This window comes from Gymnogyps californianus, chromosome 10, assembly GCF_018139145.2.
Source record: "Gymnogyps californianus isolate 813 chromosome 10, ASM1813914v2, whole genome shotgun sequence".
Lineage (NCBI taxonomy): Eukaryota > Metazoa > Chordata > Aves > Accipitriformes > Cathartidae > Gymnogyps > Gymnogyps californianus.
Window position 1 is genome coordinate 12397732 of NC_059480.1, and position 27308 is coordinate 12425039.

The 27308-nt window shown below is 38.3% G+C and overlaps 1 protein-coding gene across 1 annotated transcript; it reads right to left on the bottom strand.

Moving 5' to 3' along the window:
• Window positions 1-27308, bottom strand: PCOLCE2 (procollagen C-endopeptidase enhancer 2). Its single transcript, XM_050902556.1, has 9 exons — window positions 27220-27308; window positions 26055-26163; window positions 18226-18481; window positions 16392-16516; window positions 13153-13289; window positions 8190-8344; window positions 4392-4475; window positions 2148-2315; window positions 1-558 (listed from the first exon to the last, which is right to left on the bottom strand). Exons 1-9 carry the CDS (start codon window positions 27306-27308, stop codon window positions 428-430), a joined length of 1254 nt encoding a protein of 417 aa, XP_050758513.1. The 3' UTR covers window positions 1-427.

The window sequence follows — 27308 nt, forward strand, 5'->3', positions numbered from 1 at the left end:
TTAATCTTAAAATATTTTATTAAGCACAGATAATAATGCAGAAATCCATGTAATAAAACAACTTTAGAGAAAAAGCTAAGTTAAAATGAGTTACTATAAATATTGCACTTAGAATTCTTATTTTACATACACAACTCCTTAAAAAATTGGACAATTATAAATTAACAGCTTCCAAGTAATTGGAATTTGGTATGTTTGAGATCAGATGGCTGTGCTGCAAATCTTTGGCTTTAAGACTTTGGAGGATCTGTTCTCATCTTGTACATGTAATGGATACCACTTTGTGCCAGGGTGCGCTTAGGTGGATAGGAGGGAACAAAGGGTGAGCATGGTCTTAGTGTTGACAGTCAGTTGTATTTTCATGACTTACACTAAGTGAAAATTATTTTTCAAGAGAGATGATAGAATGCAGCTGTAGAGTTTAGCTTTAACATGTTTTGTTTTTCAAGGCATTTAGGATCTTTGAGTTCTTGGTCTTAAAACTCATGACAAAGCTGTTGGGAAAGACTTTGCCTCTACCGTCGTCTTCTACCTGGCCCATGATGATGTAGTTTAAACCTACAAAGGAGAGCATGAGATTACAAGACAGGAATCTGGGACGTGATTTGGTAAGTATAGTTCTTTATCTGTGGTATCTATTCGTTTGCACTCTGTTACCAATGCCTTCTAACATTTTTTCTGTCCTACCTAAAAGCATATACTTCCTTACCCATCTTTGCCATGCTTGTTATGCAATAAAGTACAGTTATGTAAAAATCGAGTAGATATATAGCTAAGTATCTACTACATAATTAAATATATAGGAGATACTCATTAAATGTAGACTGTCAAATGAGTCTGAAAGACATTAGAAATGCAGTATAAACACTGGATAACTTAGCTACTAACACTCAAAGTGGAATGTGTCTCATTCATTTTGAATATTTTCTCATTTGCTCAGCTTGTAGGATAATGCACTTAAGTCTTTTCATTCCCTTTTCCTCCCTCAAAGACATAAACATTTTCTAGATATATAGAGAGGCAGTCAGGCAAGCAAGGTGGACTTAATGTGTGATAAGCCCTGGCTTTGGAGAAATCAGATGGATTTGCATATTTTTATGGCTTAGAAGGGTTAGGGGTTTGCAAGGCCTTAGGCTGGAAGGAGTGGTATTATAGCGGGTATAAGCAGAAAAGTTTAGATATTAAGTAATGGCTATTAAATAATTCATGGAGATTTAGAACGAGAAACAGAAGTGTGTGGTTTGGAGCCAGCGGTCTGCCTAAAAGGAGACAATTTGTTCCACCAAGGATATTATTATGTCTCCCAGACAGATGTCTAGTTTCCAGAGAACTAAAGGTAAAAGTAAAAGCTAGTTTCTGACAAGGATTTTTCAGTTTGGTACTGCCCACTTTGAATTAATATGCTTAAATGCCAGTAGTATCCTGAATGTTATCAGGGGGTTTTTGATGCTTATTAAATGATTTTGACTGTTTCCTGCTATGGTTCCATTTGTGTTCTCCTGTTCTACCTGTTTACTCAGGAGGCAGAGCTGAAAACTGTTTTATTTTTTACTTAGTTACTTCAATGAAAAATAGTCTCAGTATTTCCTGTAACACCACATAGGTAGCCCTTTAGCTATAGAAATACTGGCTGTTGGCAGATAGACAGTGGGCTTAATGCTACTAGTATTTCTACAGGAAAGAGGTAAATATATACAGGAGAGAAGCAACAGGGAATCGTGTTGATTTTTGTCATTTGCTGTGACACACTGCTCTTCTGGGCTTAGCATGCTGTTGTTTTTCCCTTCTAAATAACTGTGTATGAAAACTAGCTCCAAAATACATACACGTTAAAAAAAAAAAAAAAATCAAACTGAGCTTCATTTGAGAGAACCAAATCAGACTTGACTTTATATCACATGGGTTTTAAAAAAAAATAAAAAAATTCAAACTCTTTTGATCTAAGTGAGTCTAATCCTTTGACTAAAACTGAAAAATGCAATATAAACCTGGATAACTAGTTATTTTTATCTTAAATTGATTATAAGTTGCTGATTATAGAAACAATTACTGTAATTTTACTGATTTTTGTGGTCATATTTCAAATAGCAGTTTTCAAAACTGTTGTCTTTTATAAACACACAAAGCAGTTATTTTTGTGTACTTACCTCTTCTGATGAGAGGACACTGCTTACACACAACAGTAATCTTGGCACTCATACTCTTGCCGGCTTGTTGAATTGCTAAATTTCCCTCCTTATATACATTAATGATTGATATTGTTGCATGCAGACTGCCAGCCTGTGTTATTGCTGTGATTACAGTTCCAGTTATTACTAGAAGAAAAGATATTTGATACATTTGATACATTTTTATTATTTTTTAGACATAAATTTTGAGGCATCATAAAAACTGAATAAGTGTATTAGTCCATAATAAGGAAACAAACAATACTGGAAACAGTTACTAAAAATATGAGTATCACCTGTAATAGATAACTCACTACTGACAAATTTTGGTGGCACCAAATATAAAACTGTTCTAGAATGTACCAGTCTCTTGCAAGCCCAGTTCTAGGTTTTGATAATTTCAATTAAACAGTACAATTTGATACTACTTTTAACGACTAATTTTAAAACAGTGGAGAAGTTGAATTGAAAACATTCTAGCCAAAAGCTGAATTCCCAGCTCTCTAACACTCTCAAATGAGTAGCAGGGAATAGTTAATGCCCTAGGAGCTACATTTTGGTCTGTCTGAGGCCTGATACTGATACAAATTTGCCGATTTCAGCTAAATTTAGACTACAGATTATATCTGTACTACCATCATATCTCCCAAAGACCTCTCAGTATGAAAATAAAGATATCATTTTTTTTTCCGAGGATGACTAGATAAACTTGTAGGCCATCTTTATTTATAAAAAGAGAATGGTAAATGGTATTAACAATTCTTTTTCTTCTCAGATCACCTTTTGTAGATAAGCTATTCTATCCTAGGATCAATTAGATCTTCAGTTATCAAGTACGTGCAGCTGGATTTATTTTACAAATCTGCATAATCCACATTTTGGGTTAGGCGTTTGTAAATTTGCACATTATCTTGAATAATCCAGAGCTTTTAATTAAATAGGAATGTTCAAGTTCAATTAAAAGAGAACTGTGGATGTTAAAATGCTGGGTATTGCAGTTATATTTCTAGAAACAATAAAAATGAAATGCATGATGAAAGAAGAATAGTTCTTATTTTCTAAATTCATAAAGTCAGCAAATAAACTTAGAATAAATCATATTCTACAAACGGCACACTTTCTGTTCTTATCTTAGGATACGCTTGCATTCACAGTAGCATACAAAATATTTTTACTCTTACTCCTGCCATGGAAAAGACTGAAAAATTTCAAGTATTTAACAAAAGGTGAGAGAGGAGAATGTGATTTATTACCGTGATGCTAGAGGAAAAAGAACAAGTTTTATATAGTGTCATTTACCATCAACCACAAGAGCTGAGGTGTGGTCAGTAAGAGGAGAGGTGGGTTTTTTTTTCCCCCTCCCCCCCTACCTGCTTCTTTTGGTCTTGGGCCAGCCTATACTGGTTGCAAATTAAAACAGGCTGGTGGTCGAGAGGGGTTAGGGGTCATGCTGCAGTGACTCCATTCTGCTTTAGGGTACAGCCACAGCCCTCAACTGTTTTTCTAGCAAAATGATGCAAAGCTGCCCTGACATTCCTGAAGCAGCAGATTTTCTCAAATCTCATGGGCTTAGCTATGAAGTTAGACAGAGAGAGACTAAAACAAACAAACAAAAAGCGAGGGGGGGGAAGTTGTCCCATCAAATTTTTAGGCATGTTATAGGGGATTAAAAAAGCTTCCAGTATTAATATGGGAAAATACTCTGAGACATAACTGAATAAATCAGCAGTGACAATGCCATCCAAATATACAGCAGACACCATTTTTCCTGAGTGATTTGTGTCTGTGTATGGAAGGCACTGCTTGTAAGCTTCCATGCCTTCTAATTTCTTTTAAAAATATTTTGGAAGTCTGTAAACTGAATTGTGGAATAGTCAGCAGGTACAGCATAAAATGTGTATTGGCTGGGTACAGACAAATGAGATGACACTACAGTAATTGAATCAATACTTTCCTGTAGGAGGCTGTCTTACGTTGTCACTTGCTTTTCAGATTGAGAAAGTAATGTTTGTTTCAGACATATGTGCAGTGTCTATTTCAGAATATCTCCAAGAATGTATTGAGTGAAACACAGATACTAATGTCAGATACACACATAAGATGGTGTAAAAATATAGCCTATATATTAATGATAACTCATAATTGCACCTGGTAAAATTCCTATGAGTCTAAAAACATAGTGCCAAGTGAATAATTAAAAAGAAACAAACTTTGCTTCCTTACCGAAGTTGCTTGAACAATAATTGCTTTCGAGAGTCCCGCTCCTCTTACACTTTTGCTGGCACAGGGCAACTGTAGGTTTCACAACTTTTTGAAGAGCAAAAAGTAAATTGAAATTTAAATGAGGTATTTGATACAAATGCAAAGCAGTATGTTTAAAAAAAAGAAGAAAGATGAATAATCCTGATGTACATATTAACTAGATCTGGTATTGCAAGGGATGAACACCACAATAACAATATTCCTTTTCTCTGCCATGACCTCCAGTCATCATCTTTTCACATGTGTCTCAGCTACATGTCTGTTCTAGTGACCTTGTAGAATGGGATGTTACAGAAAATTTACATTTGATTGCAGTGTGATCTTAAATATTTAACTTATTTAGTGTTGTTGCCAGTTGCCATATAGCCCTAGTAGTACCCGTAAAGTATCATAGCATTACGGTAACACTTCAGAGGGAGGGGGTGGCCTTTTATCTGAAATTACTGTACTGTGATAGAAGAGATCAGAGTTCAAATTCCTGACTTTTTTTTCTAAATTTTTCACATAGCTTTGTGACATGTAATACTGTATATTTTTTACTGATGACATTTTGAAACACAACATAATGTTTGAAGTATCTATTTAATATTAGGGATTGACATTTCCTTTCTGAAATGGAATGCTTTGTTTATAAACAAGTGAATACACTTTGTATTTTTTTTCCTCCTTGGGTGGATGTTAATAGTCTCTGTACTTTACTCAGCTAACCCTTTCTACATAACGTGGCGGGATGCAGTATTTTTAAGGCTTGTATGTCCTCTTCAGATTTGTTTGGAATTGGTCAATGACATCATAATTACTGGAAACATGGAGCTGAGGCAGACAGATTAAAAAAACCCAAACCCCTACATAACTAATTTAGTTTTTCTTGGAAATTAGGGTTATGAAGAATATCTTTCAGTTTTTTTACTTTCTTTAGAATGGAGCATTTTGCAGAAGTTTTATTCAGCCTATACTTTCTGAAAAAGAACTTCTAACTAATTTTCCAATCAGTAATTTAGACTTGCACTTCTTTTTAATTGAATGAATTGATTCTTTTTATAATTTTCCAAGTTTCTGAGATTCAACTGAATGGCATTAAAATTACTTTGTCTTCGGTGTTGTGCACATGACTGTTAGAAGATCTGCATACTCATTGTTTTGCCTTTTCAAATCCAAAGTTTAAAAATTGGACCCCATATTTTTCATTGATTTCGGGTTGTTTGGGTTTTTTTTTTTTTTTCAGTCTTCACATGATTGGTATTCAGTGAGACTCTTTAGAAAGTTAAATGCCTCCCACAAGGAAAAGTGTTCTCAAGAGCAAGTTACTATGTCTATGGAGGCATATCTAGTCATATTCTACGTGATGTAGCCTCAGTCCTACAGTCATGATCCCATGGTCATGGGAGTGAAACTCCCACTGCCATCACTTCCGCTGCCTTGATGTGTCTGCTTAGTTATTTCCTACCAGTGTGTGTTTCTAAAAATATTTGTAATTATATGCTGAGTTGCTTTTTATAAAGTGACTTCTGTGTAGAATACAATGTAGAAATAATACACTATATTCAACTCCTAGAACTTTAAACTAAATGATAATTTTTCAAATTATTGTTTCAAATTACAGTTAGCGCTTGCAGGGTGCCGTGCCATTTAATTAGTGTTCCTGTCTCACACTGTCAGTTCCTAGGTCAGGCAAGTACCTCCTATCTCAATGCTACATGCAGCACAACAAAAACGAAGAATTTAATGTTCCTTGAGTCTTTCAATTCAGTGTCTGTAGTAGGAAGATAAGAAATATAGCACGTAAATGAGTCACAGGTGCATGCCAGTATGGTAGCTGCCAAAAATTTTTTGAGGTGCTCTGATTTTTCTAAATTTCAAACTGGGATTATGCGTTACAAAATATTCTTGTTTGGTCCTCTCAGGGTTTTTTTTTTTTTTTGTGCTAGCGCTTCAAGTTTTACTTTTGAGTTTAGTAAATTTTGGTTGGTGACTAACTTTGCCATGATTTGTCAGTAGAGGCTGCCTATTGTTTGTACAGACGATTAAGGTATTTTAGCAAAATATGAATTGGAGAAGAACTGAATTAAAAGTTTAGTTGCCTACCATTTTACATGAGCCATATTAACAGACAAATGCATGACTTGATCCAATGAAATAAGAAAATCAATTACTTAACCATATGTATTGGATTAATCTTCATTACTTTTATTAATGTATTATATAGCATTTATTTATTTCTTCAAGTACTAATATTTTTATGTAACATAGAGACTGAGGTAATTCTTGAAAGTGCCTGCTAAAGTCAAATATTTTATTAATGCCTGGAGTTCTGTGCAAGTTTGAACAGGTCTGATTTGCAAGATAATAAGCTAAGTCTATTTGAACTGGACACTTCTGAATGCAAATGAGTGATCAGAAATTTAACTAAACTGTAGAGGTTTGGTGTGCTTTGGTTTGTTTTTAAGATCAGAAATGCCTACACCATGCATAACTGATCAGACATTGAAAGGACCTCTTATTTCTGTCTGCCTGACAAGTCCTTTTGAACACCTTCTCTCTGTTGTCCTCTCTCAGGTGATTTTGCATTGTTTTTGTTTTCTAACACTGATGTTGTCATAAAAATTGATTTGGAATTAATTAGTAAAGTACACCTCTTTTGCATGTGCACACACAGACAGCTCACAGAGCAAAACTCAATGGCAAAACACTGAACACAAATGTAGCATGAGATATGTGACAGCCTGGATTAGTCGAGACCAAGTGTTTGAACTAACAACTTCGTTAAGAAGTGCTTTATAGTGAAGAAAAGCTGAATTATTTATTATTAGAGTAGGAGTCACATCAGAATGATTTACAGGTCATTATGATTTCATTTTTATAATGTTTATTTTTATCTGTTTTAAATACCTTTCATTATCAGTATTTAAGCACCACAGCTTCTTGGTTTCCTGCTGACAGGCCATTGCTGTCCTGACTTTTGATGCGTTTTAAGTACAAATCAGGTTATGTGTTGCAAAAACATCATAAATAATTTGGTTTTCTGCTATAACTGTATCTTAAACCCCTCACATTCAGGTTCTAGAAATTGTAAGAATTTATCTCTTCAGTATCTCAGTAATGAGGTAGTTTTGGCAATACCTTCAGAGAAATCCTCCTCTGATCTTTCATATATGCTGTCTAGTCTTAAATATAAAAGGAAACTTATTTTTAGTGTGACACATTTCTTTATAAGTTCCAATCCCTGAATTTTTTTAAATAAAAATAATTCTAGGAGAGTGTCATATTGACAGGATGTCAACAGAATCTGAAGAGGGCTCAGGTGGCTTCCATACCAATTTTGCTTGATTTTAATAACTATATGAAGAAAAATATGGTCAGATTTTTACATATGAACTTGTATAGAAGAAAGAGTTCTTTTAAATAAAACTATTTCCTGAAATATTTAGAACTTCTTATACGAAATAATTTTGCTCATCCATTCTTCTATAGAATTTGCTAGTTAACTGTCAAAAATTGAGAAGAGACAGGAAAATTCTCTCAGCTGGAGTGAGTTACTGTTACACTGAACTCTCGCCTGGATAGATTTCCTTTTAATAATGTTAAGTAGATTCTCCCTTGAGTATATTAATTTTAATTCATTCCCACAACATTTGAAATACTAACAAACCATAAAACTGTAGCTTTTAATATACTTTCTATTACATTTTTCCATAACCCTCTCCTTGTCCTGGAATAATTTATTTTTCTAAGAAATAAAATAAAGGCAGTAAAACTTACTTGAGGTAGCAGGGACTGTTGTGGTAGTAGGTGGAACTGTAGTTGTGGGTAACTTTTTTGGTCTAAATTTATAATGGCCAATAAAACCATCAGCTGTTAAGCTTAAATCCGACAAAAACTGAATAAGCAACTCATTTCTCTCAGACAGAATAGGCCTGAAATAGAAAAACAAAATAAAATATTTCTATTGTTTTGAATGTCAAAGCCAAAAAGCATTAATAGCATTCTTCTTACAAAAAAAAGAAGAGAAAGCTTCACTTTAATTATTGGTCTGAATGCAGTATCTGCCCCCAGACTAATACTGAAATACATGTTTCTTTGCTGGTATGTCAGACACTGGTGTTTTGAGTGTGAAACTCATTCTGATGAATCATCTAAACCTCTGATTCCTGAAGATTATGTCAGTATGAGTGTCTTTAAATTCTTCTGTGTGACTTCATTGCAGACTTCGCTTCCATGCAATGGAAGGGGCTAGATGAACACTGTGGGAAAATATATTGAAGAAATCCTCAGTATGTAGCAGAGTTAAGTAAATGGGGTTTTTTAGATTTGTTTAATGAAAAACATATTACGCATTTGGAAGGCCTTAAGAAAATGAATTCAATGTTGGATTCTGTAATTCTTTGACAAAAACACTAAAAATAAAATGTTTTGGGTTATTATTTCTGTGGGCTTAGTTTTTGTCAATGATGGGATATTCATTACCAAGGCCTTGAAGAGCTAATGGAGTTATTTTCTTAGGGTTTGAAATGTCATGAACAAGCACTGTTCAGTGTATTTGTTTTCAGTTCATAAACTGCATAGTACCTTCTGTGACACTAACTGCCTCTGGATGTGGATGTAGTGCGATGAGACTTCATTCAAGAGTAGTGTTAGAGAAAATTGTATGGAATGCAAGTCTAGCCAAAGCAGCACTTCTCTCATTCTTTTGAGCTTTCCACAGACCTTGTCTTAATATTCATTAATAATTAGTAACACAAATTTTTCAAGCAAAAACACAGTTTTTGGAAAGAGGAAGAAAAATAAATATAGGGGCAAAAGAATCTTGGTGAGGAGAGACGAAAATAGAAAGTGGTTTTAAGATGTAGTTTTATTAAAATGACTGTGTTGTTTCTTTCCAGCAAGTCTGACAGAGTTCATGAGCAGGAGTTCTTCAAAACACTTAATCAGGCCTTTGAAGTAAAAACTTGTGATGATCTCCCAGTTTTTTGGCAGGTGTTTCAGAAATCACTTTACTCCGATGGCTGAATCTGACATAACCAAAAGTAAGTGCCTGGTTATCTGGAATTCTGTGGATTTACAGATGCCGCGGTAGTTGCCTAGATTACGCTTTTATTGCTGCAGTATTGACACAGGCTGTGGACGTAGGAGGGCACTGATTATCAGCTGCCTGAGAGCTTTGTTCTGCTTCCTGAACACCAGGACTACAACACCAAACCTGAAAAATCTGACCTGTGTATCCTGTCTTTTTAAAAAAGGCTTTTTGTCTGAGAGGCAGGTGTTTATTTGAGTAATTACTTCTCCTAATAAATTGTGATTATTATCTATACCATTCATTTATGTATCATAGTAATTGTACTTAGGAATCAGGTACATGGTTACACTGTATGCTGGCTGGTCTGCAGTTGGATCTGAATTCATCTCTGCAACCACCAGGTGAGTCCAAGGTATCCACTTTACTCATACTTCTGATGTATACTGTTTCTGTTACAGAATGCCACATTACATTATCTGTATCTGCTGGTTAATGAGTTCCACCTTGCATAATTACTGTCTCAGACACGCAACTAATACTCTTTATAGAAGGCTTGCTTCACAATTCAGTTTACACACCATGATTTCTGGTTCTTTTACAACAGTGGTCTTGTCCTTACTGTTTTTTCTGAACCCAGCTGATAAATTATGATGAGAATTCTGCAGAGCTAGTGGAAAATCCCCAAGGGCCATATTTTCCCCCTTTCCTGGATATAGAAGCTGCCTATATACAACTCTGCAAGGGAAAGTGACTGTGTTCAAGGTCTATATTGGATCTCTGGTTAGGAAGCAGTGCTATCCTAAAATGGGCTTTCAGGACACTTCTAACATTCTGTAACAGGAAATCTCATCTCTAAGCTATGTGGCCTGGGTCTGAGCCCAGTATTCTGCCCTTATTTGCCTGTTGCACAAAATCCATACTAAAATGTCTGTATTTTGAAGCCCACTAGGGTCTGGCAGACCAATTTACAGCTTTGACATGCTGTGGGGATAGATGCCGAGCCACAGTTGAGAGGTGGTTTAGGAAGCTACTCCTGGTTGCCTCTCAGGGGCTAACTGGCACTTCTTCCTTTTGTACTGCCCTGTCAGCCAAGACCAGATCCTGACAGTGCAAAACGTACTTGCACAGCTGGGCTAGGTTTTAGCTGGAAAGAGGCAGCTAAGTCCCAGGGACTGGACACCACCAGCCTCATCTGTAAGGGGTGTTGGTCACTGCTGCCTTCTGAGAACGAAGGGAAGGACAAGATCTTGTGGAGTTCAGTTCTTATCTCAGTTGGAAAAGGTCTGAAATGTCACAACTTACATATAGAGTGAGTCAAACTAGACTCTAATCATGCTTCTGGCTTAAACTCTGTTCAACTAGGAAGCAAGTCCATTTGCTCCAGTGCTGTGGATCCAGCTTGTGCACAACAAAACACCTATGGCAGGAACTGAAGGTATTTGTACACAACATCACTAGTTAACTGTTTCTAATACAAGATTCTGTTAGTTTTTGGGTTTTTTTACAGTAGCTTGATGGTAAATACCTTACTGTTCTGCAGTAACAGTTGAGTTGTAAGGGATGAATCTGCGAAGTCACAAGGAGGTTCTCATGCTATGCTCATCAATGGAATACCTGTCTACCTGGTGATAAAGTATTAAGCAATGTAACATCTGTCATCTGCTGGTTGCTTTTTTAATGCTGTCTAGAGAAAGAGGAGTGTTTGCAATAGAATTCCTTTTGGGAGGGTGTTTTTGCTTCAGATGATGGTGATTTGTTATCTAATACATACAGATGCTTACAGCACACAGGTCAAAGAAACATATCACCCATTTGGAGACCCATTCAGTCCATCTGCAGTCACTCCAAGTGCCACAGCACTGCAAGGCAACAATTCATCTTAGTTTCCGGGTAAAGCTCTAAGCTATAAAGTATGAAGTCACTTTGCTATGAATACGTACGGCAAAAATGGGAAAATTCTGAATGTCATTTGGGAAAGAGGTGGAAGCAAATGTCCAAGATTTCTAACCCACCTCCTTGCCTTGAGGACTCAATACTAACTCTGCCTTGCAGAATCTCCCTCCATCTCACAGCCTTTGGGTTGGAGGCAATATAGAAAGATAGTTTACTTTTGCTAGTGAAGTTTGTCCTGAAAACAAGGAAGTGATTATGTAACTACAGCTAGAATTTAGCCGCTTGCATCATTTTAGTGGCCTGAATTACCTCACACTTAACAGAGAGTCTTATGGGTGAGATTGTTCTTTATCAGTATCTTTTTATAGAGCAGCTTTTTTAACTTCAATACAAGAAGGAGGCATGAAAAGAAATGAACGTAAGCCTGAAAAGAAATGTCTTTACATAGAAAGGTTCAAATTGAAAAAAATGAAAGAAAGAAAAAAGTAACTCAAGACCAAAAGCCTAAGGTGGCTGAAGGAAACAGAAGTTAATATATTTCAGGTGTAGCTCTACCCTTATTTAAATTCCTGCCAAATTTCTAATTTCCGTAGGCCTAAGCTTACTCTATTTCTAGCACTGTTATGCTATTGCATAGCTGCTGCATGGAGAAGAAAAATCTTTAAAAAGACTCTTTAAAAAGAGTTCTAGAGAATGCATGCCTCCTCTCTTGTCTCCTGAGGGTGTACTACATAACCTTAAAAAACCCAACCAAAAAAACCCACGAAAAAACCTCACAGTACATCTCAGTCTAGCAAGTTATGCTTAGAAAGACTGAGGCATGCACCTCCTCCCCCTGTACCACAGTTAGTTGCTCTTAGAAATCAAACTAGCTGCCACTTCGGAGACGTAAGTCTAGTCACACACCTCCGTGGGTTTTTTGGGTTTTTTTCCATAGCTTGTATTTTTTGAAACAAAATGCGTCCTCTTCATCTTCTAAAGCTACTCAGCTTTAAGAAGATTGATGGAAGAGGAAAAATGGGAAAGGAGAGCTAAAAATTACTAGCCTCACCCAAAAAACTTTACACTTTTTTTGGGAATAATTATGATCCACTATTGCTAGACCTGATTATACAGTGCTGTTGGCTGCGTTGGGGGTGGTTTTGGGGGGTGGAAGGTTTGGGGGGATGGGTTTTTTGTGGGATAGGTGAGTTGTGGGTTGCGGGGAGGGTGTTGAGGGGGTTTGGGGGCAGCAATTTGATAGCAAAGCTGGTGAAAGCCTGCTGTGCTACCCAGCATGTTCAGGAAAGCAGTCTGTGCCATGAGAGAACGTGCCTTGGCACAGATGGAAGAGATGGTGAGCAGCGATGCAAGGAGCAGCCAGGGAACCAGCAGAAGAGAAGTGGCTGAGGAGGAAATGAGGCAGATAAAGTGAGTAACAAGCCAAGGGGCTAGAGAGTTCAGCTGGGTCCTTGTACTTAAGTATCTATAATCAAAACATACATATTAAGTGATGTTAGTGTTCAGCTACCATTAATATTGGTATTATACCAATATCAATAGCATTAGCATTGGTGTTATTAGACAGCGCTCTAATAAGGCCTGAGAGACAGGACAGAACATGGGTTGGAGCCAGGGCTAGTCATGGAGGGAGAGAGAAGAGGGAAAACCTAGGGAGAGACAAGATACTAAGCAACTCCTAGAAGTCCAATTGGAGGTAGAAACTGTCATATTTAATTTAAAAAAGAATAGAAATCTTTCAGAAGCCTGGTACAAAACTGTTAGCAAAATAACACATAGTGGTAGTGAAGTTCATAATTCAAGAAAGTTACTTACGCTGGTGGACTGTCTCCGCAGTACTTCCCAATTCTTTTAGCATCATTGATTTCCCCACCATTAAACACTGCGACATAGTCATATCTGCAGTAGTTGTCTCTCTCCACATCAAACTTCTCGAACTTTAACTCTATTAGCTGCAGGGAAAGTGTTAATAACTCATTAAGGTTCTGATATGCAGAATTTATTAGTGCTTCTTATAGTAAGTGACCTCTTCAGATGAGGTACTAATTGATTTTTCTTTCCATAAAGGAAAAGTCCTTAATCCACTTAATTGTGGAGTAAAGTATTTTAATCCACGTGACTTCTCTCCAACAAATAGTTCAACATATGATTCTAATATTCTATAAAACATTTTGTTCTCAAATATATGCAAGTAACTTCTGATGAAGTTATTTTTATGAGTGAATGAAAACAGGATAGTAGGTGTTAGGTGTTAACGTTGCTTTTAACCACAGAAAAGGGCCTTTTAGTGTCATTGTATCATTCAAGATACGCTAAAGAAAAAGCAAGGGCAAAGTTGGTAAGAGCCATTTCACTGACTTCATTAAGAGCAGGGTTTGAATCACTGTGGCTGCCAGTGCTGTGTTTACTTGATGCAGAAATAAAAAGGTCAGAAACAAGAATATTGATAGAAAGAAAATTAGTAAATAGTAAGACTAAACCCAAGAGAAAGTAAGAAGTTAAAGGAACTGTGTTTCCATACACAATTTCCATAAACGTTGGTGTTTTACAAGTCATAAGTGAGAACTACTGTAACTCTAGTATTTCCAGTACTGATGCTATTATCTCCAATATGAGTTGTATTTATGGACTTTTCTACTTAAGAAAGAAAAACAATGGACAAGAAAACAGAAATGTAATTTACTACTCTGAAATGAAGTCCTGCAGTGTGATTCTGTCAGTTGCGTGTAGCAAGGAAGGAAAACACAGCATAACTGCATGATTGAAACAGGTAATATATGCATTTAGGTTGCTTCTTTATATGAAGCACAACAGTATTTAAATCACCTTCCCATAAATAGCAAATGAGGCTTGAATGACAACACTGAATTGTGTTGATTGTAGATACGCAGGATTTCTCTTTAAAGGTCTGTCTCAAACAAAGATGATACTAAATCTTTTAAAACTGTACAAAGGAAATGGAGTCATTTGTACATTGCATACACTTTATTTGATTTACTGACATAGTAAAAATGATCTTGTTCTACATTCATAGTAATGATAGCCTGTTATCACCTGATGTCTTAGTTTTGCCTGGATATGCTTTTGCACTATTCAGATGTGTAAGGCATCATTTTGTTTCCCATAAAGTATGAGTAACCTAGGGGGACTTGGTTTCAGAGATAGATAAGTAACAGGCGTGTTTCAAAAACCTTGTTGTCATGATGAGAAAATGCACTTCAAATGGAAGTACCTATCTGACTAATACGCTTGTGATCAAAAAAGATGGTATAGAAAGAAGTAATGCAACTGGGAGCAGAAATGCCAGATTTTTCCATAGCAGGCAAAACAGCAGGCTATAATATCTACTTTACTATTGTTCATAAGTGCCCTTTGCACTAATAAAGAAGTATTTCGTGATAAATAGAAGCTCTTCACCATCACAAGAAGCTGTTTCATCTTCTGTAATAAATGAAGTAATTATTGGTTTGTATTAGAAGCAAAAGAGTGCCTTGTTTTATTGCTCACATGCTTGTGAAAGGGAAGTAGAGACAACGGCACCTAAACTTTGGCAAATGGAAGAGTGAACTGCTTTTTGTATGCACTTGAAGAGAGATGCTTATTCACTGCTTTCTCAAAAATGGCTTTTGTCACTGTCAAAATTCTGCCTCATTTGCATGCAAACAGCCACTATTGCAATGTATGAAAAATATATATTTGGAAACTTGTAGATTTATGGCACAGGATCTTCAAAAGGCACAGGATATAATGCCCTTATTTTTATGCTTGTATACTTTCTTAAATCTTCTCTACAAGCTTAGGAAAAGTTTTTAGGCTTATCTAGAGATATTTGGAAAGAACCAACGTAATCTGCAGTTTACAGATAAGGTTTTAAAAATCACTGCCTATCTATAGGATTGTTAAATGACCTGTATCTAGCAAGCAAGGAATGTGGATTAAAGAGGAGTACAGGAAAGACTAAGCTGACATACTGCTTCAGTTCAAGGGAGGAAATATCTTGGTAAATGGAAAAATATGAAAGATCTGAAGAATATATTTATCTGGGGCAGCTTTTTTTGTTTGGAGGATTACAGTCATAAGCAGAAGATTAAGAGGAAAGTCGTCTTTACACGTAGAGGAATTTAAAAAGCTGGACATGGTTAAGAAAAGCAACCTACCAAACATGCTTGGCGACCAAAACATTCAATCATTGTAGACTTCCTGCCAAGGTACAGAGCAGATGGCTCAGCAACAACCAGAAGATGTGAAGCTAGGATTGAGATTAGCCCTACAGCATAGGGAACGCACTTGTGTTTGCCACGTGTGGCAAATGGTGGCAAATGAGCCCTCTGGGTCTGCTGTCACATCTCTTAAGGTCTTAATGAAGTGGTAACATATGCTCTGATGGCATCTGGCTAATTAAGCAAGCATGTTATGAGATGGAGCCTTCAAAATATGAAATAAAACAAACTTTATGAAATGTACATTGAAAATCCCTGTGCAGGCCACATCCGAATATATTCCCTGTACTGTAAGCAGAATAAAATAATTTCTGCTTTTAATAAATTCAATCAGCTCTGCCTGGGTACCTCAATAACAAACTGCAGCAACACCAAAAATGCTACAGATGTTGCTAGACTTAAACCTAGCACTGGTCGTCATCATATATGGTCCTGAGATGATCACCTGCCCTAACTTAATTTGCATGATGTTTCGTTAATTAACAAAATCATCTTCAAAAAAATCTGTTTTAAAAGCCTCACCAGTCACAGGTGCTTTAAAAAGTTTAATCCAGGGGAATGTATCAATGCACAGAAGAGGACATGCAATGTTGAGAAAGCACAGGAGTTACTGGAGTGAGCCAGGTAATACATGAGAGGAAGGCAGGTATCGCTGGAGCGTAGGTGCGCCTGCACTCCTTGCACATACCCAACTTTACTTTTCAGCCAGGTAACATTTTTATTGTTTCAGTGCAATGGGGGCAGCATGTTGTGTGAGCAGGCTGTTGATGAGGTATTAGTCCTTGCAGGTAATGGAAGCTGGGCCGCGCCAGCGGGGCGATGGCAGCGCCTTACCTGGTTCTTTGGGGCGACAATGTGCCAGGAGCAGGTGACTCCTGCTGGGTAGTCTCGCTCCGGCCAGTTGGGCGTTTGGAAGGACCCCGACGGCTTCTCCAGTCGTCCCCCACAGTACTGATCCCCTGCAAGTACAGCGCACCATGCTGACCAGAGTGCAACAGGGATGCAGGTAACCCACATAATGCACTTGTTTTACTGCAGCGGCCTCGGTGAGGGAGAGACGGCCGGTCCTGGCTGGTTCCGGCCGCCTCTGCCATGTGCCCACCACAGGACATGGCTGAGCCCTTCAGCTCAGCTGGTGGCACCTCTGGGAAAACATATTTAATAAAGGGCAGAAAATGCCAGACGTAGACGAAGGGACGGGTAAAAAAAACGAGTGAGAAGCATTCCTGCAAACACCAGGGTCGGAGGAGGAGGAGCCGCAGGTGCTGGAGCAGCCATCCCCGCAGCACGTCAGGGAGCTGTGCCAGGGCTGACGGGCATTCCTGAAGAAACTGCAGCCTGTGAAGAGCCCACGACGGAGAGGGGTTTTATCCTCCATATCTCCTCCTCCCAGTCCCAAATTACAAAGCTACATCAGGTATGTAATCCTTATTTATAATATGATTATGAACCCTCTTTATTATATTAACTCTATCACGTCGCAGTCATTTAATATATCTTTCAAGAAGTTATCAATGCAGGGATACAACTGGAAGGGCTAATAAATTACTCATCACCTGCACTGCGTCTGCCCAACAACCTGTCTAGTCTGGTATCATGCTAATAGCAAAAGCCTTGAAAAAGAGTCACTCGGCAGGGCAATACCACCTCCCTGTAACCTCCCAGCCTCTCGCAGTTCATGGTCTTCCCAAGCACAAGGCAATGCCTTTATGTTTAATAATACCTAACAAATTTTTCTTTCATATGTTTTTCTAATTGTTTTTAAACCAGTGTAGAAATGGACAATCCACAATGTCCCCTGGCACAGCACTCCACCACTTAACAGCTCACTGAGAAAAATCACCCTCTCCTTTCCTTTGCAGCCACTTGCTCATCTGGTTTTTGTATTAGAAGAGACAGTGACTGTGGTCCCTGTTCACTTTCTCTGTACCGGTCATGACTTTAGAGCCCTCTCCTACACTCCCCTTGACCTTCTCTTTTCCAGCATGAAGAGGTCCATGTTGTGCAGCTGGTCTTTGTGTAGATGTTCCTTAATTCTGTCATAGTTGTTGTCTCTGATTGCTTCTGGTAGTTATTACATCCTGTTCTGAGATGGGAACATCAGAATGGCACACAGTATTCAAGATGTAGATGCATTATGGATTTATAGTGGCATAATTTGTTGTTGTTGTTGTTTGGTCTTTATTCCCTTTTCAAAAAATTGTTAAGTTTCTGTTTCTTTTTTGATACCTACTGAGCACTGGATTGATGCTGAACTATTGTTTTCATAAATTATCTATTTTAAACCTAAGATCTCATTCCTAAGCAGTAATAGTCAATTCAGAGCCTGTTGTACTGTACATAAAGTTAGGGTGTTTTCCCCTTATTTGCAACATTTATCTATATTGAATTTCATCTGCCATTTTATTGACTAGCCATTACCATATTGCTACTAGGTGCAGTTCTTCCACACCTCTTACAATAGTTAGCCGTCCTCTTTTACTACTTTGATTAGCTACGATGGCTAAACGGTTATACTTTGCTATTTGCTAAGCAAGATAATTAATGAATATGTTGAACAGCACAATCCCTAATATCTCTGGCATCACATCTTTTTAAGAATTAACGTGGCTCTCCATGGAGTTGTACAGTTACATTTGTCTTCAGCACATATGTAATTGTTAATTACCTCTTTCATGTGGTTCTGCTGCAGAAAACTTTGCAATGAATCCACTTCCAGCAGTATTAGCATCTGAAGTCATCTGCACCAACATTTTATTGCTGTTGGATACAAGGGCACCTGGTTTCACAGTACCACAGAACCTGCCGATGCGTTGTCCATTGGCATGGCCATTGTATATATCCACAAAATCATATCGGCACAAGTTGTCGCTTTCCAGGTCTAAATATCTAAAAGAAAGAACCACCACTTTTCCTTCTGGGACCTGCAGAGAGAGAGAGAGGGAGGGGAGGAGAAATGTATCTTGAATTGTGACTGACACCACATATCTATCTGATCCCACTATTTGCATGAGTATTTTCATATCCCTCACTTCTCAACAGGTAAGTTTTTTGTCAACTATACTCCAGGCAGAGTGGTTTTTAAAATCATATTGGACCAATCATAAAAACAAAGCTCTGGCCATCTCTGTTGCCGTTATCTTCTTCCTGATCCACAGTACCGTCTAGCCAGGCTCATATAGTTGATTATATACCATCACCACCCAGTTCAGCTTGGCATGTTTCTCATTTTCTGCTGAAAGTATGTAGTCAGCCATGCAGCTCCCTGTCACCAAGTAAGGTGAGGAGGATGAGATTAATATGGTTTTTTTTTAAAAATATGAAACAAGCAATTTACAATTTTGAGCAAATGAAATGGCCTCTCTTATCTTGCTGATTTCTGTCATAAAGTTTTATAGTTCGAATGATTTTTTTATTTACTGACACATGACTTAGATTTATAAATAAAATTGGAAACTTTATGGCTAATGCTGCACAACCCTAATATTTAGTTATTGGAGTGGGCACATTTAGCTTGAAGGCTGCAGTGAAAGAATTATATTTGGAAAGAATATGTAAAACTATAAACGGAGAGTTCAAAAGAACCATTAGTGGGTGTCCTCAATACAGAAAAGAGTTTTGTTTTCTGAAACATCTGAGGAAACATAAGACAGGGCAAATCTTACATGTGTGCATCTGTGGACATTGCGAAAGAGGCAAGAGTACTGAGAAGGAAGTAAATTAAGAGAGCATAATAGTTTACAAGGAGGAGAACATTTCCTGGGATAGAGTTGCAAGCTTTTAAGAGAATAAGCAGCATACCGAGAAGTGAAAACTATTCTAACAAAGCACTCAATCCTACGTAACAGGACAGGAAGAAGGGAAACAGTATTTTAAAGTATAGAGGGGCCCTAGACAGGCAGAGTGTAATTATCTGCATTCAATTCATAGCACGTTAGAATGGTTACCTATTAAAATAATTGCAGCTGTTCTATTTTACTGAGACACTGCTATTATTTTCTGCCTTAAATATATAACACACACTTAATATATCTGCAGTAAGTTCATATTTAAGCCACTTTACTTAAGAGTTCATGATTTTTTTCCTTCCTTAACAGTGACTCATTTTAAAACACCAGTTTGAGATAAACTACAACTAAACTGCTCCTATATGAAATTGTCAAACAGTGTTTTCATTTTGTGAGTTTCAACAGTTAAAAATGCCTTGTCAGGTATAGATGGAAGTGCTATGGATGGAAGTGACCGCTTAACCTACAGAAGATACTAATACAGGCTGCAGCTCTAGATGTACTGAAAAATGCACTGTAGATACGTTAAGGTTACTCATTCATGCGACTACTTTATGTCCAGTGCTGATACTGATCCTGCAGCAGGACAGACTTTTGCATAAGCTGTTTTCAACTGCCCAGGGCCCGCATACACACTGGCTGACCAGCCCCACTGCAGTTCCTGTTACTGGTTTCAGCGTATTTTCCTTTAAGTTCAAAGTTCTCTCAAAAATGCATTCAGTTCCCCTGTGCTGACGTACATCGCTACTACTACTACTACATCAAAACCACAAAACTCATCTAATCTTACCCAGAAATTCCAAAGCACAATGACTATATTTTGGAAAACTTTTAAGCCAGATGTTAGGTTTAAAACTCATGCTACTGAAGTGAGCAAGCCCTGTAGCTGGTATCAGAAAATAACCCACATGTATATTTAGTCAGCATAAGGCCAATATAGACACATGGTCATATTGTAAGATATTCTGTGAAAGCAGACTTCTTGAATCACTGCTCTCATAACTAAATCTCTTATTATTGCATTCACTTGTCTTCTGGTCTGAATCACTAAGAAGCATTAAGACATGGTCATTTTAACTGAAAAAGAGCTCAAAGGAATTTGGTATTCCTGTCAGAAGACCTGAATGTTATTTATGGTTATACTACAAACTCTATGTGACTGGACAAATCAGTTAAAAAATGCTGGCTGTAAAGTTAGTCAAATAAAATCAGATTTAGGCAGTTAAATTAAAGCAGCCTTTTTTCCAGAAGTATGTATGTAAAATAACATATGCTCTTTTGGGGTGGAACACTCATTATTCGTAAGTTTGTATAACTGGTACAACAGGATCCAAATGAGGTGACCTTTAAAGGTTATCATGTTTTAAAACAGATTGAGCCTACAGTTAAGATTGTCCAACATTTTCCGCTACAGTGTCTTGCAGCTTTGCTACAACTTACCTATCTTTAAGAAGTTTCCCTTTTTCCTTCCACTGTTTCTGAAAGTTGAGCAGAAGTTGCTCTATCATATAAAATAGTTTTGTCAGTGCTTATGAGATTTTTCCCTACTTTCTCAGCTTGAATTGCTTCTTTGAAGACACCTACTCCTTCCCAGAGTTTGAAGAAGGAAGTTGAAATGTGAGAGGTGGCTGATTCTGGGGTAAGAAAAGGTCTTTTGGCTGTCCTTGTAGAAATGCGTTCAGATTTAGCCAAGTGGTTATCCCTCAGTAACGCTGATGGGTGCTCACTGACAGCTTTGTTCCACGAGCACATTGAACCAGTGCTGCTCTGCTCACACCAGCCTCAAGGCACTCAGTCCTACCCCCAGGTATTCTGCGCTCTCATGCTGCCCCAAGTGGGGCGCAGGGAACCAGGACGTGGGACTGACCCGCGCTCAAGAGGGAGAGGACACTGGCAAAGCAGCCAAACTCCGAACTGCCAGCCAACCATCCACTCAAGTCTTGGGTTTTCTGTTTCATGGTATAAGTAATTCTGTGCAGTGTTGTATGCTTCCTTCTCCTCTCTGCACCACTGACTATGTTATACTACACTACATTATCTAATGATATTCCATTATAGTTTTTAATCTCTCTAGCTTCTGTTAGTTCAGTCTACTCGATCTTGGTCAAGACTGTTCCCCATAGATGTACTGAGTTTCTAAGTTTTGTTTCATGACAGTTTTTAAGAAAATGTGTAGGAAAAACTCAGCCACGTCGTCATGAATGTTTAACAAGGAGCCTACTCCAGATTTTAGTTGTCAGAATAATCCTTGCTCACATTTAGCTGAATTTGGGGAGATAAATCGTTTACAGAAATGTGTGAACTGGGGCCTTTAATCACAGTCACTACTTACTGCCATTACTTTATAAAATAATGTCATTGCTTATTAAAATAATATTTGTCATTATTCACAAAAATAACAAATTTGTTCCAGCATGTTAAATCAATTAAAAGTTTGTGGTCTGACCAGATGACATTCAAGAGCACAGAGGATGGTGGTTCCACATTCTGGCAGCAGCCGCTCCAGTTTGCAGCTACTCCCAAGGAATCCCACCCTAAATACAGGCATCTTTGCAAAACAATACTTTTCTTTCATTTCTACCATTTCCCTTTTTTAAATGTTGAAAACTGATGTGCTAAAATCTGCCAATGTTTATCCTAGGACATGTAAAATATTGCTCCATGAGAAACACAGGGGAGAAAGCAGAGGCCAGCATGACTCAGTATTGTTTACTTTGAGCCACGTCTGAGCCTGATGCAGTAAGATGATGGGATACCTCAGAGGAAGAATTGGAAGGAATTGCAGCTCTTAAGGAGAAGAAAAAAAAAAAAAAAAAAGACGGAGGAGTCAAAGGAAGAATATGTGATGCTTCCCCTGCAGGGTGTGCCTTATTTTTCTGTTTTATCCATCCAGCTGGTATCTTTCAACGACAGAGGCACTTTAGCTTCTGCCTCTCCTTGCCACACTGAGGGTGGCTGACCCATACTTGCCCTCTGCTTCCCTTCTTATTTTAACTCTATGAACTTCTTTAGGATCAGACATTATGACACTAAACTCATGTGAAGGATGCCTTACTCCTATTGAAGGCTAAAGGAAAATAGCACTCCCTGAATTTTTAGGGGGAGTTTTTCTAGAGCATAATTCACTAAAATCATCCATGTACATTATTAACCTCTTCAAAAGGGCATGATTATTTTATATATACAACCCGCCACAAAATAAGGTTCCTAGATTTTTTTTTTGGTTATGATTCATTGCAGGTATTTCATATAAGGTTAATCAAAGTTCACTTACACTTAAAGTCGTTAAGCTGTTTTTCTGTTGTTCTGACTGAACACAAAGACTGCTTCATCATTGTGCCTCTCTCAGTTTCTGGGGAGGATTCCCAAACTGTCATACTTTTTCAAAATTACTTGGTTTAGATTATTTGTCTCGAAAATAATCTACACAAAGGAACGATTATTTTAAAAATTCATATTAGCTTGCTCTCCCTGACAAAGGCACTAGATTCTGTTCAGCTATTTCTTTTCTGGCAATACAACCATGCGTAAAGATCTGTTCTCTACTGGAAGGGCAGTTTCACAATGATATGGGAAAATGAATGCTTAAAACGTAGAGAAAATGATTTAAAATATTTCAGTCCCCCAGGGCAGATTCCCAACTCCTCTGATAAGTAAATTTTTCAAACCTTGCTTATTGTCAGCAAACCTGCTGGAACACAGCTCCTGAACCTATAAAAATATAACCTTACATAACTCTGACAGTCTTCAGTATTATTGTTGCACATAAAGTTGTTAAAGTTTTATGGAAACTACATAGTCTGCCAGAAAAACACAGGACGGCAGTCCAGATTCTTGGACTATGTGACACATTTATGTGAGGTGATGGCCAAGAAGGATTACAGAGTATTAAAAGTAAATGTATATGACATATTTTAGGTAAAGCTATATACGTTACTATAGGAAAGGAAATAGCTGTACAAATGACTTCTTAGCAAAGCCAGCTAAAAGCTGCTGGGTAGTCTGCCAAGGTTGTAAGATAACCACAAGCATGCGCTGAACACTTCTTAGAGCTCTTAGAGTAGAGAAGCTGTTTTCTTTAGCCAGCTGAAAAAGTCCCAGTCTCTTGAAATAACAGAACCATAATTGAGTTAGAGAGACTCTTCTAGCTTTAGCAAACCAGTTGGAAAGATTTCAGCTGATACCTGAATGATACATTGCTTTATCTGTATTACCCATAACGTTTTCTAAACCTATTTTCTTCTAAAGAATGAATTAGCTGTCACTCTGCCTCTCTGTGGATTTCTTCTATAGATTATGAGATCCTGTAGTTGAGAAAACAACAGCTTCATGCTTCTGGTGACCCAGACACAAAGTGAATCAATGTCTCTTCCAGTCTTGCAGACTTGTCAGATCCTGCATTAGGCAGTGTTTTCAGGAAGGTGTTCACAGCCCTTGGCTAAAACGGACGGGCAAAAAGTCTTAGTCACCTTCTAAGATCAGATGCTAAATGCGGAAGCCTAGCAGTAACTACAGCATATTTCTCCCTGGCAGTGTAACTGGCTTTCTTATTTGGGTGCTATTGCAAGCTATTCTGAGCCTCAGCAGTATCTGGTGAAAGGATTTTGTTGTTTAAATTCAGGCTAACCAGACTCTTGAGTGTACCACTTTCCCTCAGTTTGGTAAATCATCCTCTTTTTAAAGAGGGTGCAGGCTTAGTCTTGCAAGTTTTGTAGTCCTTGCCTTCCCTACATCCTTCCTGCGCATCCAAAAGACAGGGCTTTCTACACAGTTGATGGGGGAAAAAAAATCAACTTGGCTTAGTGAACAATGTTGTCTAATAGGGGTTAAATGAGGTGGAGGCACAAGAAAGCTTGGACTACTACAGTTGTGCAGCCCTTCTCTGGCTTTGGGCGAACTACAGAGAATAGGTATGCAGCAGTCGAAGAGCAGGAGTAAATGGCAGCACCGCAGAAAAGTGGGAGTCAGGATGATCATGAAATGCCAGAAGCCATCGAGTTCCTCCCATGGTCAATAAAGCCCGCGTGCAGACACAGCTCTGCTACAGCTTTGTGGTAACGCTTCTCACAATGTCCAGGCTAACCTGGACGCTCACATCTTGTTGGCAACAGCCACATTAAGTGTGCAATGAAACCACTCTGTATGGACTTTTTAAATACAATCAATTGTTCTCTTCTCCCTCTACCCCCAATATATGATGAAGGGCAGATCCATGGGATGCTTCAGTAAATGCTTCTTCAGTGCTGCCTCCATTTGTAATTCAGATTTTTTAATGGTAAAAACTTTATGCTGTTATAATGAAAATTTATTTCCCTCCAGATTCAATTTTGAACTTTTGAAGATCTAATACTGAGTTATATTGGTAAACTAACTTTGGATTTTTTTTCTCTTTTATTTAAGGCGTGTGTGTATGATTCCAAATGCAATTTGCATCTGCTCTTCAGATTGTAAGGTGGGCCACACTAATTGCTGTAAGCTCAGCCCCTTGACAGCAGGAAGCAAGTTTATTTATGAGCATACACTGTATTTCACATCATACTCTTCTGGATAAAGTCAGTCACAGACTAAAGGTAACCTCTAACTTGGCCCTAATAATAATGCAACATAAAGGTGCAGAAAGCAACTGTTGCAGCTTCACTGGTATCCTTCAGATCAAATGATTAAAATTACATCACTCGTTTGGTACGAGAGCCGTTTTAGTCAAACACTGTAAACAGATCGATGTCTCCTGCTTTGCGTCAACATCTCTATAGTAGCAGGAGACAATTATCCTGTGACATCCTATTCTGCTGCCAACACCTAGCCTGTAATGCAGTCTTTGAACTGAAGTTGTCTTTAGTGATCCCATCAACACACAGACTAATTTTTTTTATGCTTCCTTATACTTCTTTTTTTCTGTAAAGCCCGTATTCTAGACTTGAATGTCACAGGAGTTCTTAGTGAGCTGTGCCTAAAAGACGGAGAGGAAATTTGGTGGGCAATTTTGGAGGGCTTAATTTGTACAAACGTGAGGAAAAGTAATCATTCATTCAAATCCCTTTCTCTGAGTCTGTGGATAAACATCCAGCACTGGAGTGTTTAGTCCTAGTTGTTTAATGGAATTTGCTGTCCACGAATATGATGTCTCTGCCCTACAGTCTCATTTCAGCATCAAAATATCAATTGTACCACATGCTTTCGCATGGTCATTTATAAATGTAACAACACTTTGCTATTGCTTTGTCAGCTTGCTGTATGACATACTCCAGATGTCCTGGCTGGCAGAACACTGTTACTAGCACACTACAAGCAAACCGGTCTGAAGTTTTTGGTTTTGTTTGAAACTTTTTCTATGCCGTCTTGCCCACGAATTTTGCTTTTCATTATCTACACCTCAAAGCTTTACTTTAATCTACTTGATCTAACTAACTATTGCTTTCTGCAGTGACTGGAAGGGTAGATGTTTGCTTTCAAGTGGGTTAATTTAAAACAATTAGAGGTGTATCTATGGAAGTCAATGAAAATTTGCTTCTGACATTAGACAAGGTCAGTTCTATTTCAGCCACTATTATCACATTACAGCAGCCCTAAAAAGCTCCAGATCATTGAGCTGCTCTGAGTTACCGAGTTCATTAGTGCACATATGTTATCCCATATAAAACACTGGCATTAACAACAAATAGCTCTTCATTGTCTTCAGCACTGATTTTGTGATATTAAAAATTCTTACTGTGATTTTCCAAGTACATTTGCTGTTTGGAGGGTAGACTCCAGGAAATCCTTCACTCCCAATAAACCCTGACTCTCCAGATACAACTCCTCCACATGTAAATGTAGGCCTGAGAATAATAGGAAAAATAGTGCTTAATTTTTAAATGTATTTCATTTATTCTTTGTATAATAGTAAAGAGGCACAGACTGTCTTAAAAACACAGCTTAAATATTTAAAAACATTGCTAACTTTAAACATATGTTTCATTACTTACCTAATTTCACTATTGACATGGAATGTGCAATTTAACACACAAACTTAGGTGTGGAGAAAATTAACTACTTGGGCCTTAATTCTGGGTTTACTCAGACTGTTATCCTTCCCTCCTTTTTTATTTCATAAGATGGAAGGTGTGGTGGTGTGATACATCATTGCAAATTGCTATTATAATGAAAAAATAATTATTAAAAAGTCATTAGTAATGACTTTTTATAGCATATATAATAGTAGTTAAAAACAGCACAGTAATAAAAATAACTTTTATTCCTTTCTATTCCACCCTGAAATGCTTTGAATGTAGATATTTTAATCAAGTAAGTCACTTTGGAAGTTTTCTATACCACAGGAACACAATCCACCATGCGCGCAAGTCCTGCTGCTCTAGTCTGGTGATGAATCGTACGTCCTGATTCTGCTGCTGTGAGGACGTTCAGGGCTAAACAGGTGAGGTGTCCGCTCCCTGCTCCAGCTGCCCTGGGCCGTGCCGGGGGGACACGCGAGGAGCCCGGAAAACCCCCTGCGCAGAACCACAGCGTCACTGCTGAGGACACGAGGGTGAGCGAACGCCCTGCTGAGCTTCAGATATTGGGATATTATATTACATTATATTATATTACGTTATATCATATCATATTACAAGGTTACGTGATAGTATGTTACATATTATGTCATATGGGGCTGCTCTCGCAGCGGCCTGTTTCCGTGGAAAAGGCCCCTGTCCGTGCCCTCCCTTGATGCAGTAATGGGCAATAAAACACGCGCGGGTGCTGCCCGGGGGCAGTGGAGGTGTCCGCGCATCCCACGGACGCGCGGCGGGCACCGCTCCTGCGGGGGGGGGGGGGGGGGGGCGGGGAGGACGGACACGCAGCCGTGCGCTGCGCGGGCGCGGAGGGAGGCGCGGTACCTGTGCGGCGGGGCCGCGGGGCGCGCCGCCGCCAGCAGCAGGAGCGGCAGCAGCAGCGGCAGCGGCGGCCGCGGGGCGGCGGGCGGCAT

Excerpts from the sequence above, each read along its gene's own strand:
- PCOLCE2 (XM_050902556.1), bottom strand. The coding sequence starts at position 27,308 with ATGCCGCCCGCCGCCCCGCGGCCGCCGCTGCCGCTGCTGCTGCCGCTC. Across the intron at positions 18,482-26,054 it reads AATGTACTTGGAAAATCACA|GTCCCAGAAGGAAAAGTGGT; the intron begins GTAAGAATTTTT and ends CTCTCTCTGCAG. Across the intron at positions 4,476-8,189 it reads AACAGTCCCTGCTACCTCAA|TTGTGAAACCTACAGTTGCC; the intron begins GTAAGTTTTACT and ends CTCTTCAAAAAG.